At 45.2% G+C, this 16514-nt stretch overlaps 1 protein-coding gene across 2 annotated transcripts in view; it reads right to left on the bottom strand.

Annotated features, from left to right (window-relative positions):
* The window catches only part of TBC1D4 (TBC1 domain family member 4), a 381583-nt gene that overhangs the window by 40671 nt on the left and 324398 nt on the right, over window positions 1-16514 (bottom strand). For both annotated transcript variants that reach the window (XM_033948745.1, XM_033948746.1), the window contains one exon: window positions 5989-6149. In XM_033948745.1, coding sequence (XP_033804636.1) covers window positions 5989-6149 — 161 coding nt within the window. The remainder of the gene's footprint in view (window positions 1-5988; window positions 6150-16514) is intronic.

The following is a 16514-nucleotide window of genomic DNA, read 5'->3' as shown; positions in this document are numbered from 1 at the left end:
TAAATAGGTTTATCACTTCCACTTTTGAAGCATTCATGCTTCATGCTTAAAGATCTCATATTTCTTGTTTTCGTGTTCTTTCCTCTAAATCAGTGGTCTCAAACTCAAACCCTTTGCAGGGTCACATTTTGGATTTGTAGGTTCTTGGAGGGCCTCAGAAAAAATAATTAATGTCTTATTAAAGAAATGACAATGAGGTAAAACTCTTTATAGTTTATAAATCTTTCCTTTTGGTTAAGTCTTAATAATAATATTGTAATTTATAGCTAAATAGACATATGATCAAGAAACTGTTTTATTTTACTTTTGTGATTATGATAAACATACCGAGGGCCTCAAAATAGTACCCTGGGCCACGAGTTTGAGACCACTGCTCTAAATCCTCATGTAGTTGGCTGGGAATTATCCACAGAAACTGAAAAGCTGCATGGATAGTGCCTCACTGCCCTGGCAGAAAGAGAACAAGTGGGGAGGGAGACAGAACACGTAAACCTTGGGACAAACAAACTTTTATTTCTATAAATTCAAAATAAATATAAGAGCACATGAATAAAAACACATGTATAAAAAGTCCTATGGACATAATGTCCTTATATTGAAAGGATTCAGTCAATGACCTGATACGGTCTGTGTCTTGGGATGATGGGATAATCGCACGCCAGACGCCAGCGCGACGACAATCCAGCGCCGACAATTCGGCGGAAGACAGAAGTGCGCGGGGGGAAAAATAATTTTTAAAGAGCTCCGACAGGGGGTTTGGGGTGGCAACTCCCCACTTTATTGGTTAGTGTTCGCGCTGCTGTTGCAGGGGGTGAAACCCCCCACATTATAGAGAAAACGGAACTTTTCCCGAAAAAATCAGAAAAAGTTCCGTTTTCGCTATAATGGAGGTTTCCAACCCCCCGAAAACCCCTCCAACAGCAGCACGAACACTAACTAATATAGTGGGGGGTGGATTGCTACCCCAAACCCCCCGTCGGAGCTCTTTAAAAATTACTTTTTCCCCTGCGTGCTTCTGTCTTGTGCCGAATTGTCGGTGCTGGATTGTCAGCGCGCTGAAGTCTTGCGCTCCACTGTCTATGAACCGTGTCTTGGCCTCCAGTGGAGGCCTGCCTCAGAGGTGTGCCTGTTGGTCCACTAGATGTCACTCCAGTGCTGGGAATACAAACTATAAAAATTCTATAAGAATGCTAAGAACATCTGAAAGGCTCATAGAAAATCCGAAGGGAGACTTTTGTGTATCTGTTGATTTCATCCTTCAGATTTTCTATGAGCCTTTCAAATGCTCTTAGCATTCTTATAGAATTTTTTATAGTTTAAAAGTTTGTTTGTCCCAAGGGTGACTTGTTCTATCCCACTCGCCACTTGTTCTCTCTCTGTTGGATTTTACGTGGGGTTTCTGTTCCCTTTTCTCAGCTCTATAACTGCCCTGGCATTCAGAAGTATAGTCAAAACTTGATTTTGGTGTGGGGGCAGAAGGGCTAGGCGTGGATGGTGGGCCAAGCATTTCCTCTCAGTCTGATATCCCCCCATTGCTGCTGTACCCTTACACCATACTTTTTCTAGATGGGATGCACAAGATCCATCAGCCAAAGACATTCTCTGCTGGAGCCTGGGGCCATGCTTTCTGAGTAGCAAAGAAGCAAGCAGGCTGCTTCAGCCTCAGATGCCAGCACTTATGCAGATGCTCAGTTCAATTGCATGAACTGAGTATGTGCGGAAGTGCCAATATGGGTGGGTGGAGCACCCCATCAACTTCAGACAGCACGAGTGGGGGATCCAGTGACAAATCTCTTTGGCTGGTGCAGCTTGAACATCCCTGCAAACCATGCTGTCTATATTTTGAACTACAGTGCATAGAATCATCTGCCTTGACCTCTTTGAAAAAAACCCAGAATAGGAATGATAATTAACATTTTCTCAGCGTACAGTGTGCTTTGTGTTTTTTTTTAATTTTATTGTTGGCAGATCATTTTGACTTGGTCATTTTAAAAGTAGCTCGTAAGCCCAAAAAGTGTGAGCACCCCTGTCCTAGGCAGTCCTTTTAATCATTAAATGCGTCTATAAAAAAAAAGCTTTTAAGTTTGCTCTTAAATTTATCCAAATTGTTTTCCTCTCTTAAGTAAATAGGGAGGAGCTGTAATGGAAAAGATGAAGTGCCGTCGTGTATTTTCAAAACACTAAGGGCTCTTTTTATCAAGCCGCGCTAGCGGGGTTAACACGCGCAATGTTTCATCACGCGCTAACCCCCGCGCTGGCCAAAAAACTACTGCCTGCTCATGAGAGGTGGTAGCGGCTAGCGCGGCCAGTGATTTAACACGTGCTATTACGCGCGTTAAACTGCTAGCGTGGCTTGATAAAAGGAGCCCTAAGGGGTCCTTTCAGTAAGGCGCACTAATGCATCTTAGCACGCATTAAAAATTAGCACGCGCTATATGCTAATGCGTCCATAGGATATAATGGATGCATTAGCATTTAGCACCTGCTAAGACGCACTAGCGCGCCTTGTAAAAGGTCCCTTTAGTGTTTTGCAAGAGCTCCTTAGTATTCATCTCAACTTTGGTGATGCATAATGCACAACTCAAGACCAACAGCTACCTCTCATGTTATACATGTGGCCGTGGCTAAGATAAATATACTTCCCCCTCCCCATTCGCGGTTACTGCACTCGCGATTTCACATAATCGTAATTTTTGGGGAGGGAGGGGGAAAAAAAACCAAACCCATATTTTTGCCTTCCCCCCCGGCATCCCGGCCTTACCTGGTGGTCTAGCGGGCTTTCGGGGCAGGAGCGATCTTCCTATGCTCCAGCCCCGTGCAGATCGCCAATAGGAAATGGCTGTGGGGAGTTCCCGTCATAGTCTCGAGAGACTACGGGAACTCTCCCCAGCCATTTCCTATTGGCGATCTGCACGGGGCTGGAGCATAGGAAGATTGCTCCTGCCCCGAAAGCCCGCTAGACCACCAGGTAAGGCCGGGATGCTGGGGGAAGGCGGGAGGGTGGGTCAGAGCCAGATATTGGCGGTATTTCCCTATCCCCCGCGAATAACGAGGGAGATGTGTACAAATCTTATACACCAGCTATAATTACTTGACCATTGTAAATGTTTATGAAATCAGTAGCCTGTTTTTTTTACCTTGGTGTCTCAGGAGGAAGGTGTGGCCCAGTGGTTAAAACTACAGCCTCAGCACCCTGAGATTGTCGATTCAAACCCTATGTTGCTCCTTGTGACCCTGGGCAAGTCATTCAATCCTCCATTGCCTCAGGTACGTTAGATAAATTGTAAGCTCACTGGGACAGTTAGGGAAAATGCTTGAGTACCTGGCTGTAAATCACCTAGATAGCCTTGATAGGTAGTATATAAATAACTAATAAACCCCCCTTTTATAAAACCACGATAGTAGTTTATAGCACAGGCCAGCGCATAGAGTTCCTATGAGCGTCGGGAGCAGTGCAGAGCATTCAATGTGCCGGCCTGCACTAAAAACCACTATTGCAGGGGGGGAGAATAAAAATCCCACAGATTTAGATAAGAGTTCAGTTTTTTTAACCTGTTTATAAAATTTGATCTCTCTTTAAGAAGTGTTTTGATAGGTGGATATGTTATAAAATGCAAGTTTTATTCAGAGAGCTCAATTACAGAATTACTTATAAATTATGTTTAATTATCTTTAAGACTCTGAACAACAAAACCCCAGCATTTTTATATCGATTTCTTGTTCCTTATTCTACAAAAAGAATATTACGTTCTAGTGAACAAAATCTGCTATCTGTCCCTTCGTTAAAAATTATCAATACAAGGAGACAATTTATTTTTTCTTGTACTGCACCACAGACATGGAACGCTCTTCCTATTTTCTTACGAGAGGAAAAAGAACTTGGAAAATTTAAAACTGAACTTAAAACCTTCCTTTTTAAAGATGCTTTTACATTATAATTTTAGTTTTAGTATTATGTTTTCTATATGAAACCTGTGTTAATTATTTCCTTTTGTGTTTCCCATCAATGTTTCTTCTTTACTTTATGAATTGTAGTTCTTCCCTTCTTTCCCGTTTATCAATGTTAATAATCATGAGTTCTTACCCATTATTTAATAATTGTATGTACTATATTGTTTGTTTTGTTTTTTTTTTTATATTTACTAATTGTTAAATTTAAAGTGTACATCGCTTAGAATATTTGATTAAGCGATTTATCAAATCATCTAATAAACTTGAAACTTGAACTTGAAACTTGAGTGCATGTATCTGGAGACTACACTAGAGGTCTGCATGGGAACGAGGACCCCCCTCTAGCCAACGGGACTCCCACGGGGATGGAAGGCTTTGGAAGCAGGGTTCGTCCATATAATATAATGGACACGTCAGCCTTAGTAAAAGAGGGGGTTTATAAGTTAATTACCTGAACAGAAAACAAAAAAAGGGTTCCACCAAAGAGATTCCACAAGGAAAACAGCAGCGCAAACACAAAAGAAACTGTGGAATTGATGATCCGTTCAGAAGTAAGTTTTTATGGGGACGGGCGGGAATGGTGGTAATTCCTGCGGGGATGGGTGGGGACGGAGATGATCCTGACGGGGACGGGTGGGGATGGAGAGGATCCTGGCGAGGACGGGCGGGGATGGGTGGGATTTCTGTCCCCGCGCAACTCTCTAGACCAGTGTTTTTCAACCTTTTTTGGGCAAAGGTACACTTGTTTCATGAAAAAAATCACGAGGCACACCACCATTAGAAAATGTTAAAAAATTTAACTCTGTGCCTATATTGACTATATATAAAGTAATTCTCTTGAATAGGAATCAAACACAAAGAAAGTATTTTATAATTACTTTATTATGAAATATTAAGTAAACAGAATAGTGAAAAATTATAAAATACTTTATTCAGTGCGAAACCTAGGTCTGTTTGGCTGAACACAAAGCTCATATTCTGGCTGGAATCGAAGAAAGACACACACGTAGCTCTTCGTCAACAGCTCTCAGTCTCTCTCTGTATTTGGTTTTTATAGCATACAAAAATAGACAAATATACCCTCCATCCTTTTTATTAAACCACAATAGCAGTTTTTAGCGCAGGGAGCTGCGCTGAATGCCCAGCGCTGCTCTTGACGCTCATAGGCTCCCTGCGCTAAAAACCACTATTGCGGTTTAGTAAAACGTGACCATATTGTAAAATATAGACAGCAGATATAAATTCAGAACTGTGCATAGTAAGTGAAGGGAAGTTTTCATCTCTGGGAATTTACCCAGTTAACTATTAAGTTATTTGGGCAAATTCCTTTGAAAACTGTGGTAATACTGCCTCCACTTTGCTAAATTTAAAATAAAATCATTTTTCCTACCTTGTCTGGTGATTTCTGGTTGCACTTTCTTCTTCTGACTGTGCATCCAATCTTTCTTCCCTTCTATCAGCCTGTATGCTTTCTCTCCTCAACACCTCATTCCCTCCCCCAACTTTTTCTTCCTCTCTCCCTGACCTTTCTTTCTTTTTTTCTGTTTCTCTTCTTTCCTTCTGTTTCTCTGCCTGCCCCCTTTCTTTCTTTCTCCCTGCCGTTCCCCAAGCCACTGCCACTGCCGCTGCCATCGGGGAACAGGACCCACCAATGGATAACAGGCCCCAAAGTCGACGCCGACGCATGCTCTCCCTGACGTCAATTCTGCAATCGGAGAGGAAGTTCCGCCCAGCCAGGCAGCGATTGGCTGGCCCGAACTTCCTCTCCGACTGCAGAATTGACGTCAGGGAGAAGAAGACTTATCGGCTCGATAGATTAGATCGCCAAGACAAAGTGAGTCCTGGGTGATCGACTCACTTTGCCTTGGCGAGCTACTGGCGCCCCTGCCTCAGGCCCCCTGTCAGCTCCGGGCCCCTGAATGCAGGACTGGTAGTACTGCCCTGATGGCGGCCCTGCGGCACACCAGGCAACATCTCGCGGCACACTAGTGTGCCGCGGAACAGCGGTTGAAAAACACTGCTCTAGACTACACATACCTGTAGGCTGCATAGTTGAAGGAGACCGGTTCATGGGAGAAGCTACCCGTAAGAAGATCCGCTGCCGCCACGAGATGCGGCGGGGGGAGGCAGGGGGTCCACTGGCATTTAAAGAGTCATTGCTGCAGCCAGACAGTGTTCTTCTCCTTCCTTCCCAGTCACTATAGAAATAATGAATAATACCATTAATAGCTAGAAAAGAAATTCAAACCATTCTGATATCAACAGAAATCTTTTGCTTGGTTTTGTGTTATGCAAAGCTGCAAAGGCAGGCAGAAGCATGAAACCAGGACATAGCATAATGTAAAACAATGAAAATAACACAAAGAAGAAACACAGTTACATCTTTAAACACATCAGAAAACACAGCAATACACAGAAAATGTATTCATTTTGCAGACCTTTTAACACAACAATCTTTTGTGTATTCCAGCAGTTATATTTTTTTAAATAAATGTGTTCTATTATTCTTTATCTGAGTAAGACCAAAACAGTCCCTATCATTCTCGCACAAAAGTCACAATTAAGCCAACATTCAACAGCAGCAGTGACTCTATTTTTCTTTAAAAAGCACTAGCCTCAGCAAGACCATATGGATAGGTAATGGTATTGAATATACATACAATATACATACCTTTAGCAGTGATATTCACTTGTTACATAAATTGCAATGCAGCTTTATTTAACATAGGTTTACCAAAATGTAAATATTCAGCCTGCAGCGATCTTATGCCCAGATATTCAAAGCCAGGCCATGTCTGGCATAGAATATCTGAGTTTTTCTGGCTGGCTATCCCCTATAGCAATGATATCCAACCTTTTTCACATAAAGGGACGCAGTGTGAACACAAGAAAGCTCTGAGGGCCACCAAAAGATTTCAAGCATACACTATCGGCCGTCATGTTTCTATGTTACTAATATTGCAAACTATCTTGACCTGCTTGTTTACACTGGGAATTAAACATTAAAAATTAATACTAAAATTGATTCTACAACACTTCAAAGATATATTTTAAAAACTAACTTTATTTTGGATTGTCAACAGTAGCAAATGCCATAAGTGAGACACTCAAGACACTTAAGAGAATGGTTGGAGTTACTACATCAAGTGGGCAAGATTGAAATTAACACATTTGAAGGATTTAAAGTGCATTTCAGCCAACTGTTTGAGGGCTGCAATGGAGAACTTCAGGGGCCACACATTGGACACTAGTGCCTTATTGGGTTAAGTGCATTGTAAGAAAATAACATAAGAGCTGCCATACTGCGACAGACCAAACCATCAAGCCCAGTATCCCGCTTCCAACAGTTGCCAAACCAGGTCACAAGTACCTGGCAAGATCTCAAAGACTGAAACTAATTTTATGCTGCTTAACCTGGGAATAAGCATTAAATTTCCCCGGTTCATAGACAACCCCGCGAAAGACAAAGGCTGACAACTGAACGCAAGATGGAGGCGCGCGCCGAAGAAAATTACAGTTTTTAGGGGCTCCGACGGGGGTTTTTGTTGGGGAGCCCCCCCAGTTTATTTAATAGAGATTGTGCCGGCGTTGTGGGGGGTTTGGGGGGGTTGTAACCCTCCACATTTTACTGTAAACTTAACTTTTTCCCTAAAAACAGGGAAAAAGTGAAGTTTTCAGTAAAATGTGGGGGTTTACAAACCCCCAAACCCCCCACAATGCCCCCACAATGCGGCGCGATCTCTATTAAGTAAAGTGGGGGGGTTCCCCTCCCACAACCCCCCCATCGGAGCCCTAAAAACAGTAATTTTCTGTGGTGCGCACCTCCGCGCTGCGCTCAATTGTCTGCGCGCGCCTTTGTCCCGGCGCGCTTTTGACCTGACACAAATTTCCCCATCTTGCTAATGGACTTTTCTTTTAGGAAATTATCCAAACCTTTTTTAAACCCTGCTAAGCTAACTGCTTCCACCATATTCTCCAGCTACAAATTCCAGAGTTTAATTACACATTGAGTGAAGAAATATTTTCTCCAGTTTGTTTTAAATCTACTACTTAGTAGCTTCATTACATGCCCCTAGTCCTAGTAAGAGTAAACAAGCATAAGTGAAACCAGATAAAGATAGAACTGAGTTTTATGCAGTCCAATTTGTCTGGTTAACTTAGACGGTTAAGTGCTGAATTTTGGCACTTAAGGGCATAAGTGCCAACTCCATCTACAAAATAGCCAACTGCATAAGTGCCAACTGCCCACAAAATAGTTGGTTATGGCTTTAGCAGTTACTGCTGAGATTCAGCACCAGTAACCAGTTTAGTGTCGCTGAATAACAGCACATGATATGACTAGCCAGGAGCCTCTTCTAGCCAGTTAAATTGCTTTGAATCTCCATCCCCCTACCTAGCTATATGGACACCAGATGAATATCACCGCTATCTGTAGAGTATTCCTCCCTTGCTCTGCACTAACTCCACTCTGGTGCTTAGAAAGACTTTTAGCAGCACTATCTGCATAGTGCTACAAAAAAAACTCCTCACAAGGGACTTATATATTTGGCAGCTACTGCTAAGATGGTAATTTTATAAACAACTTTTTTATGTACAAAGCTGATTTATTTACAGAAATGAATGCTTATAAATTCTGACTGGTGTAAAAATATGCCCCATTGACATGATGGCACATACTGCACCAGTAGGGCACAGCTTGAACAGAGCATGATAGTGTTTAGTGGATTGAGGAAGTTGCACATCATGAGTTTGAATGGTTAAAGCAAGTTATAAGAAAGAAAAACATAGAGGTTTAAAAAAAAGATTTTATAGACTTACTTTATGACTTGCAACTCTATGGGATGACTATGGAATAATTCTATGCTAGGGTCGGATTCTGTAAACAGCGCTGTTATCGGTGACCGCTTAAAAAACGGCCACCTATCGTGTGCCAGTCATGCAACGGTGCTATTTACAGAATCACAACTTTCGTTAAGCTAGGCGCTGAGAATATAAGCCAGGGTTTTAAAGGCCTACATTTCCAGTGCCTACCTTTGATGAGAATCATGTCTTCGGAGGTGCCTTAAAACACCTAAGGACGCTTAAAACACCATAGGTTGCATAGGGCCCGGGCTCCCCCTTTAAGAAGAAGGGAGCCAGGGCACGAGGCAAGCCTCGGCAGCGTTCTTCTTTCTTTTTTTTTCCTTTGCAGGAGCAGGAGAGGCAGAGGGGAAGGCAGGAAGAGTAGCCAGAGCAGGCTGCAAGACCAGGGTCGCGGCGAGAGTTAGCTCCGCCCCCCCACCCGCGTCATAGGTTGCATCGGGCCCGGGCTCCCCCTTTAAGAAGAAGGGAGCCAACGGCGCCCAGCCGTTTGGCGCGCGGCGAAGGCAAGCGGCAAAGGCGCTCGCCTTAGCGAGAGCGCCTTTGCGAAGGAGCCTTGCGAGGGAGCCAGAAACGCCAAGTAATTCACTTTCTTTTCTCTTTTCTCTCTCTCTTACCCACAGCAGGAACACACCAGCACTTCACGAGAGCAATGGAGGACCCAGGATCCCAGAGGTACTTTCCGGTATACTGCACAGAGTGTAATATGTACGACTACCTCCCCTTGGGAAGGCGGGAGTACATATGCAGTCGGTGTCAGGAACTGGAAAGCCTGAGGATGGAGGTCGGCAGATTGAGGGTCAGGGTCCAGGAACTCGAGGGACTGCGCAACACAGAGGAGACGAACTGGTCAACCAAGGACACAGACGGAGCAGACCCCATTGTGGACCAGGTGAGGGACCTCGAGAGATTCATCGAGGAGGCCTATAGGAGGAAGGTGGAGGAACAGGACCATCAGCTGCACAGACAGATGTTGGCAGACGAGACCCAGGATCCACAAGGCGACACCGGGGAAGGACCTAGCGGAGGAATCACGCAAGAGGAGGAGACCGTGACTCACCGGGACCCCGAGGGAGAGACACCACATTACACTGAGGACACGGACCTGAGACAGAGGAGGTTGCTGAGGAAAGGGAAGTCTGCTATTGTGGTGGGAGACTCGATCTTGAGAGAGGTAGATAGTCACGTAGCTGGAGGAAGGGAGGACCGGCTAGTGACTTGTCTCCCAGGGGCCAAGACACGAGATGTCACTGATAGAATCGAGAGGATCCTGAACGGAGCAGAGACAGAGGAGACTGCGGTGATAATCCACGTCGGAACGAATGATGTGAGCCGGAGGAACTTCAGCATGGCCACACTGACTGACCAGTTCAGGGCCCTGGGACGAAAGCTGAAGCGGAGTACCCGGAGGATAGCATTCTCAGAGATCCTGCCTGTACCGAGAGCAGATGCAAAGAGGCAGGCAGACCTCCAGGCTGTGAATGCATGGTTGAGGAGATGGTGCCAGGAGGAGGGCTTCCACTTTGTGAGGAACTGGACGTCCTTCTGGGGAAAGAGCAAGCTCTACCGGCGAGACGGCCTGCACCTGAGCACAGCGGGAACTAGACTACTGGCAGCCAATGTGAGGAAGGAGATCGAGAGGGCTTTAAACTGAGGAGAGGGGGAAAGCCAACAGCTGATCTGATGTTGACACTTCAGACAACAGTATCCAGAACAGATGCTGAACGGGCTGACTGCAAGGAGGAAGTAGAGAGACCGGTGAATCTTATGATCAGACAGCGAGGGAAACACCAGGTAAAGGGAGCTTGTTGGGAGGAGACTAAGGGGCATGGAGACACAGGGGGACTGGGTGGCACGAGGGCGAAAACTGAGGGCAATATAGGGGTGCCACAAGGCGAGGGGGATCAAACAGAGGCTTAAGGGATGATAGCCCAGGAGGGGGCCGGTAGGGCTAGAAAACCCAGAGGAAAAGCGGGGGAGTGGGGTGGCGGAAATGTGGGGAAACCGAAAGCTACGAGGGTAAAGGCTGAGGGCAAAGCAGAAGCACAGGGAACAGGAGAACTGCCCGAAATTCAAGAGGAGGCGGCCCAGGTAAATACGGAGGTGGAGGAAAAACGACGGGACCTGCGGTGCTTATACGCAAATGCAAGAAGCCTCATGGCCAAGATGGGTGAACTAGAGGTCGTAGCCAAGGGGGAAGACCTGGATATAACTGGAATTACAGAAACATGGTGGACAGAGGAGAATCAATGGGATGTGGCGCTGCCGGGGTACAAGCTCTACAGGAGGGACAGGACCCACAAGAAGGGGGGAGGCATAACACTATATATAAAGGACTCTATCTACTCGGTCGGGATGGATATGGCAAAGAAGACAGAGGGGCTAGAATCGCTATGGGTCAAATTGCCGGGAAACAAGGGTGCAGGCATAAAACTGGGGCTGTACTATCACCCACCTGGTACGCCGGAGGAAATCGGACACGACTTGGAAGCTGAACTGAGACAAGAATGCAGGACTGGAAGTGTAACAGTGATAGGGGACTTCAACTACCCTGGGATTGACTGGAGTACGGGTCACTCCAACTGCACTAGGGAAACAGGATTTGTAGAAGCTGTGAGGGACTGCTTCATGGAGCAACTAGTCAGGGAACCGACGCGAGGGAGTGCTACTCTTGACCTCATCCTAAACGGATTAGGGGGGCCTGCAAGAGGGGTAGAAGTGGGAGGACCACTAGGCAACAGTGACCACAACGTGATCCGATTCACATTAGAAAGGGGGACACCCACAGTAAGGAGGACCGCAACAACTGTGCTCAACTTCAGGAAAGGGAACTATGTTGCTATGAGGGAAATGGTGGGGAGGAAGCTCAAAAACATCCTTAGGATGGAGACTGTAGGAAGCGCCTGGACCCTATTCAGGGACACCCTGCAGGAAGCACAAAGAATGTACGTCCCAAGTTTCAGGAAAGGCGGCAAGAACAAGCAGTCAAAGGACCCGGTTTGGATCTCAACAGAAGTAAAGAGGGCAATAAACGACAAGAAAGTGTCCTTCCGGAGATGGAAAAAGGACCCAACGGAGGAAAATCACCAGGCGCACAGGAAATGCCAAAAGGAATGCCACCAAGAGGTTAGAAAAGCAAAAGGGAAATACGAAGAGGGGCTGGCCAGGGAGGCGAAAAACTTCAAGGCATTCTTCAGTTACGTAAAGGGGAAGCGACCAGCGAGAGAGGAGGTGGGGGCCGTTGGACGATGGGGATAGGAAGGGAGTGATTAAGGAGGATAAAGAGGTAGCTGAGAGGTTGAACACGTTCTTCTCGTCGGTTTTCACGAGAGAAGACACATCTAATATACCGGACTCAGAGGAGCTCATGAGTGGGGAACAGGCTGAAAAATTAGAACACATAGAGGTAAGTAAGGAGGATGTCCTCAAGCAGATAGACAGGTTAAAATGCGGCAAATCGCCGGGCCCGGAGGGGATCCACCCAAGGGTTCTGAAAGAACTAAGACAAGAAATAGCGGGCACAATCCAGCATGTTTGCAACCTATCCTTGAAAACTGGAGAGGTACCAGAGGACTGGAAATTGGCGAATGTCACACCTATCTTCAAGAAGGGATCGAGGGGTGACCCTGGGAACTACAAGCCGGTGAGCCTGACTTCAATTATAGGGAAGATGGTGGAAGCTATGATCAAGGACGGTATTTGCGAGCACATCGAGAGATATGGCCTACTGAGAACAAGCCAGCATGGATTCTGTAAGGGAAGGTCATGCTTAACGAACCTTCTGTACTTCTTTGAGGGAATAAGCAGTCAGGTGGACAATGGGGAACCTATAGACATCATTTACCTTGAATTTCAAAAGGCTTTCGACAAGGTGCCACATGAAAGGCTGCTTAGGAAGCTGTGGAACCACGGGGTGGGAGGGGATGTGCACAGATGGATCGAGCACTGGTTGTCGGGTAGACTGCAGAGAGTCGGAGTAAAGGGACAATACTCTGACTGGCGGGGAGTCACGAGCGGTGTGCCACAGGGATCGGTGCTGAGGCCGTTACTCTTCAACATATTTATCAATGACCTGGAAAAGGAGGCAAAGTGTGAGGTTATAAAATTTGCAGACGATACCAAACTGTGCGGCAGAGTTAGGTCCAGGGAGGAGTGTGAGGACCTGCAAAGGGACCTGGACAAGCTGGAAGACTGTGCAAACAAATGGCAAATATAGGGAAAAAGAACCCGTTGTTCAACTACAAATTGGGGGGGGCATTGTTGGGAGACAGCAGTCTTGAGAGAGACTTGGGTGTGCTGGTGGATGCATCACTGAAGCCATCTGCACAGTGCGCAGTAGCCTCAAAAAAAGCCAACAGGATGCTGGGCATCATAAAGAGGGGCATAACAACCAGGACGCGGGAAGTCATCATGCCATTGTATCGAGCGATGGTGCATCCACATCTGGAATATTGCGTTCAATATTGGTCGCCGTACCTCAAGAAGGACATGGCGGTACTTGAGAGAGTCCAAAGGAGAGCAACGAAACTGGTAAGAGGGCTGGAACACTGCCCATACGCCGAGAGGTTGGATAGGCTGGGGCTCTTCTCTCTGGAAAAAAGGAGGCTCAGGGGAGATATGATAGAGACCTTCAAGATCATTAGGGGCATAGAGAAGGTGGATAGGGACAGATTCTTCAGGCTGAAGGGGTCAACAGGCACGAGGGGGCATTCGGAGAAACTGAAGGGAGATAGGTTCAGAACAAATGCAAGGAAGTTTTTTTTCACCCAAAAGGTCGTGGACACTTGGAATGCGCTACCGGAGGAAGTGATCAGGCAGAGTACGGTACAAGGATTCAAACAGGGATTGGACGGATTCCTGAGGGATAGGGGGATCGTGGGATACTGAGAATGGTTCTGGGATGTAACACAGGTATAGAAAGCTAACCAGGTAATAAGTATAGAAATCCAACCAGGTCGTGCATGTGCAAGACCGGAGGGTTAGGACTTCGATGGGAAGATAGGACTCAATGGGAAACCAAGGTGGCAAGGGGGCCCCTTCTGGTGACTCAGACAGGCCGTGACCTGTTCGGGCCGCCGCGGGAGCGGACTGCTGGGCGGGATGGACCTAGGGTCTGACCCGGCGGAGGCACTGCTTATGTTCTTATGTTCTTATGCTTCTGGCATTAACCATGCCTACTTCGAACTTAGGTATTCTAAGATGCCTCCGTAGATGCGCTGAAGGTGACATTTTTCTAGGCGACAATAGGCGCTTACATTTTTGTTTTAAAAGGTTTTTTAATTTGCTTTTAAATGGCTTTATCTATTACATAAGGTGCCTATCATAAGGCATCATTTATAGAATATAGACCAGAGGGCCAGATTTTCTGTAAACAGTGGTATTTTGGCAGCCACCAAAAAACAGCCACCGATCGCGTGTCAATCACACAGCGGCACCATTTACAGAACTGTGGTTTTCGTCAAAGTTAGGCACTGGAAATGTAGGCCTACATTTCGTGTGCCAGTCATGCAACGGTGCTATTTACAGAATCACAACTTTCGTCAAGCTAGGCACTGAGAATATAAGCCAGGATTTTAAAGGCCTACATTTCCAGCACCTACCTTTGACGAGAATGGTGTCTACAGAGCGCCTTAGAATGCCTAAGATTGTTTCTGGCATTAACCATACTTACTTTGACCGTAGGCATTCAGACACATAGGACTTCTTTTACTAAGCTGCGCTAGCGGTTTTAACGCAAGCTACAATGCCGCGCAAGCTAGACGCTAATGCTTCCATTGAACTGGCGTTAGTTTTTCTGTGTAGCGCGGGGGGTGGGGGGGGGCAGCGCGCGCTAATCTGCAGCGCATGCTAAAAATGCTACTGCAGCTTAGTAAAAGGAACCCATAGGTGATCAATATTGGTCAACTATGTACATTTCCATGTTTCTGAATGTATGCATAATGCCCATTGCATCAAAATATATTTGTTAAAGTATGAGTATAGATCAGAAAACATGCACTTGACACCTGTTGGAGAGGTGAAATATCTATATGTTCAAGGTAAGAACATAAGAATAGCCTTACTGTATACTTGTTATGAGATATGAAAATGAATAAAGAATTGGAAAAAAAAAAGAATAGCCTTACTGGATCAGACCAATGGTCCATCAAGCCCAGTATCCCAACTTCACAGAGGCTAATCTAAGTTACAAGTACCTGGCAAAAATCTAAATAGTGGCAGCATTCCAGGGCAAGCAGTGGCTTCTCCCATGTCTGTCTCAACAGCAATTTATGGACTTTTCCTCCAGGAACTTGTCCAAACTTTTTTTTTTTTTTAATCAGCTCTATTAACTGCTCTTACCACATCTTCTGGCAACGCATTCCAGAGCTTAACTATTCTCTTACACCCTCTTTTACAAAGGTGCGCTAAGCTTTTTGGCGCACGCTAAATATTAGCACGTGCTAAACACGCGCTAAAAGCTAACACGTGCATGTTATTCTATGGACGTGTTAGCGGTGAGCGCACACATTGATTTGGCATGCACTAAATCCATGCTAAAACACTTAGCGCGCCTTTGTAAAAGAGGGCCTTAGTGAAAAAATATTTCCTCCTATTGGTTTTATAAGTATTACTCTGTAACTTCATCGAGTGTCCCCTAGTCTTTGTAAATCTTGATGCAGTAAAAATATCGATCCACTGGTACCCGTTCTACACCACTCAGGATTTTGTAGACTTCAATCATATCTCCCCTCAGCCAACTCTTTTCCAAGTGAAGAGCTTTAATCTCTTTAGTCTTTCCTCAAACGAGAGGAGTTCCATCTCCTTTATCATCTTGGTTGCTCTTCTTTGAATCTTTTCTAATGCTGCTATATCTTTTTGAGATAAGGAAACCACTATATGGTGGGTGTATGAGGAGATTCACATTTCCTGCACAGTTAAGTCCATGTGAAGTTACCTTGTGCTGTATTTGACATCTAGCAAGGTCTCTGTTTGAAAGGAAAGATCTAAACTTAAAAATGAAGTGGCCAGAAGTTATGGTAAAAGCAGATAGTGTAGCTGGTTTTAAGAAAGATTTGGACAAATTCCTGGAGGAAAAGTCCATAATCTGTTATTAAGACATGGGGGAAGTGTCTGCTTGCCCTGGATCGGTAGCATGGAATGTTGCTACTCTTTGGGTTTTGACCAGGTATTAGTGTCCTGGATTGGCTACCATGAAAATGGGCTACTGGGCATGATGGACCATTGGTCTGACCCAGTTAGTCTATTCTTATGTTATGCTCTCATCTTTAGGGGCCTTTGTTTTCACTTCTTATTTTAATGTATTTCTTTTTCTGGGAACTTATCAGTGTTTTTTTTTTATAATGGGAACAAAAATGGAAGAGAATTAATGTGTGTGGAATGGGGGGGGTGACTAATTTCTTCAGCTAAATAAGTTTAATTTGGTGTTCAGAAGCCAGGCCATTAAAAATGGATATACTAACAGTATAGGATCCCTAGGATAGAGGTTCCCAAACTTTTTAATGTCTCCTTTTTTTTACCTATCTTCCTCTTTCTTTCACCCCTCCCAGTATCCACTTTCCTCACATGTTCTTAAAATAAGCCATGCTATGTCAAGCCAAGTTCCTTGGGCAGTCTGCATCATAAGTAGCTGGCAAATACCAAAGAGTAGATCATATTTTTCACAATTGATCTGAAACAATGTGATGGCTTTTACTGGTCTTTTC

This window comes from Geotrypetes seraphini, chromosome 6 (genome assembly GCF_902459505.1).
Source record: "Geotrypetes seraphini chromosome 6, aGeoSer1.1, whole genome shotgun sequence".
Taxonomy (NCBI): Eukaryota; Metazoa; Chordata; class Amphibia; order Gymnophiona; family Dermophiidae; genus Geotrypetes; species Geotrypetes seraphini.
The sequence above is the reverse complement of the archived record's forward strand: the minus strand, read 5'-3'. Positions and strand labels throughout refer to the sequence as shown.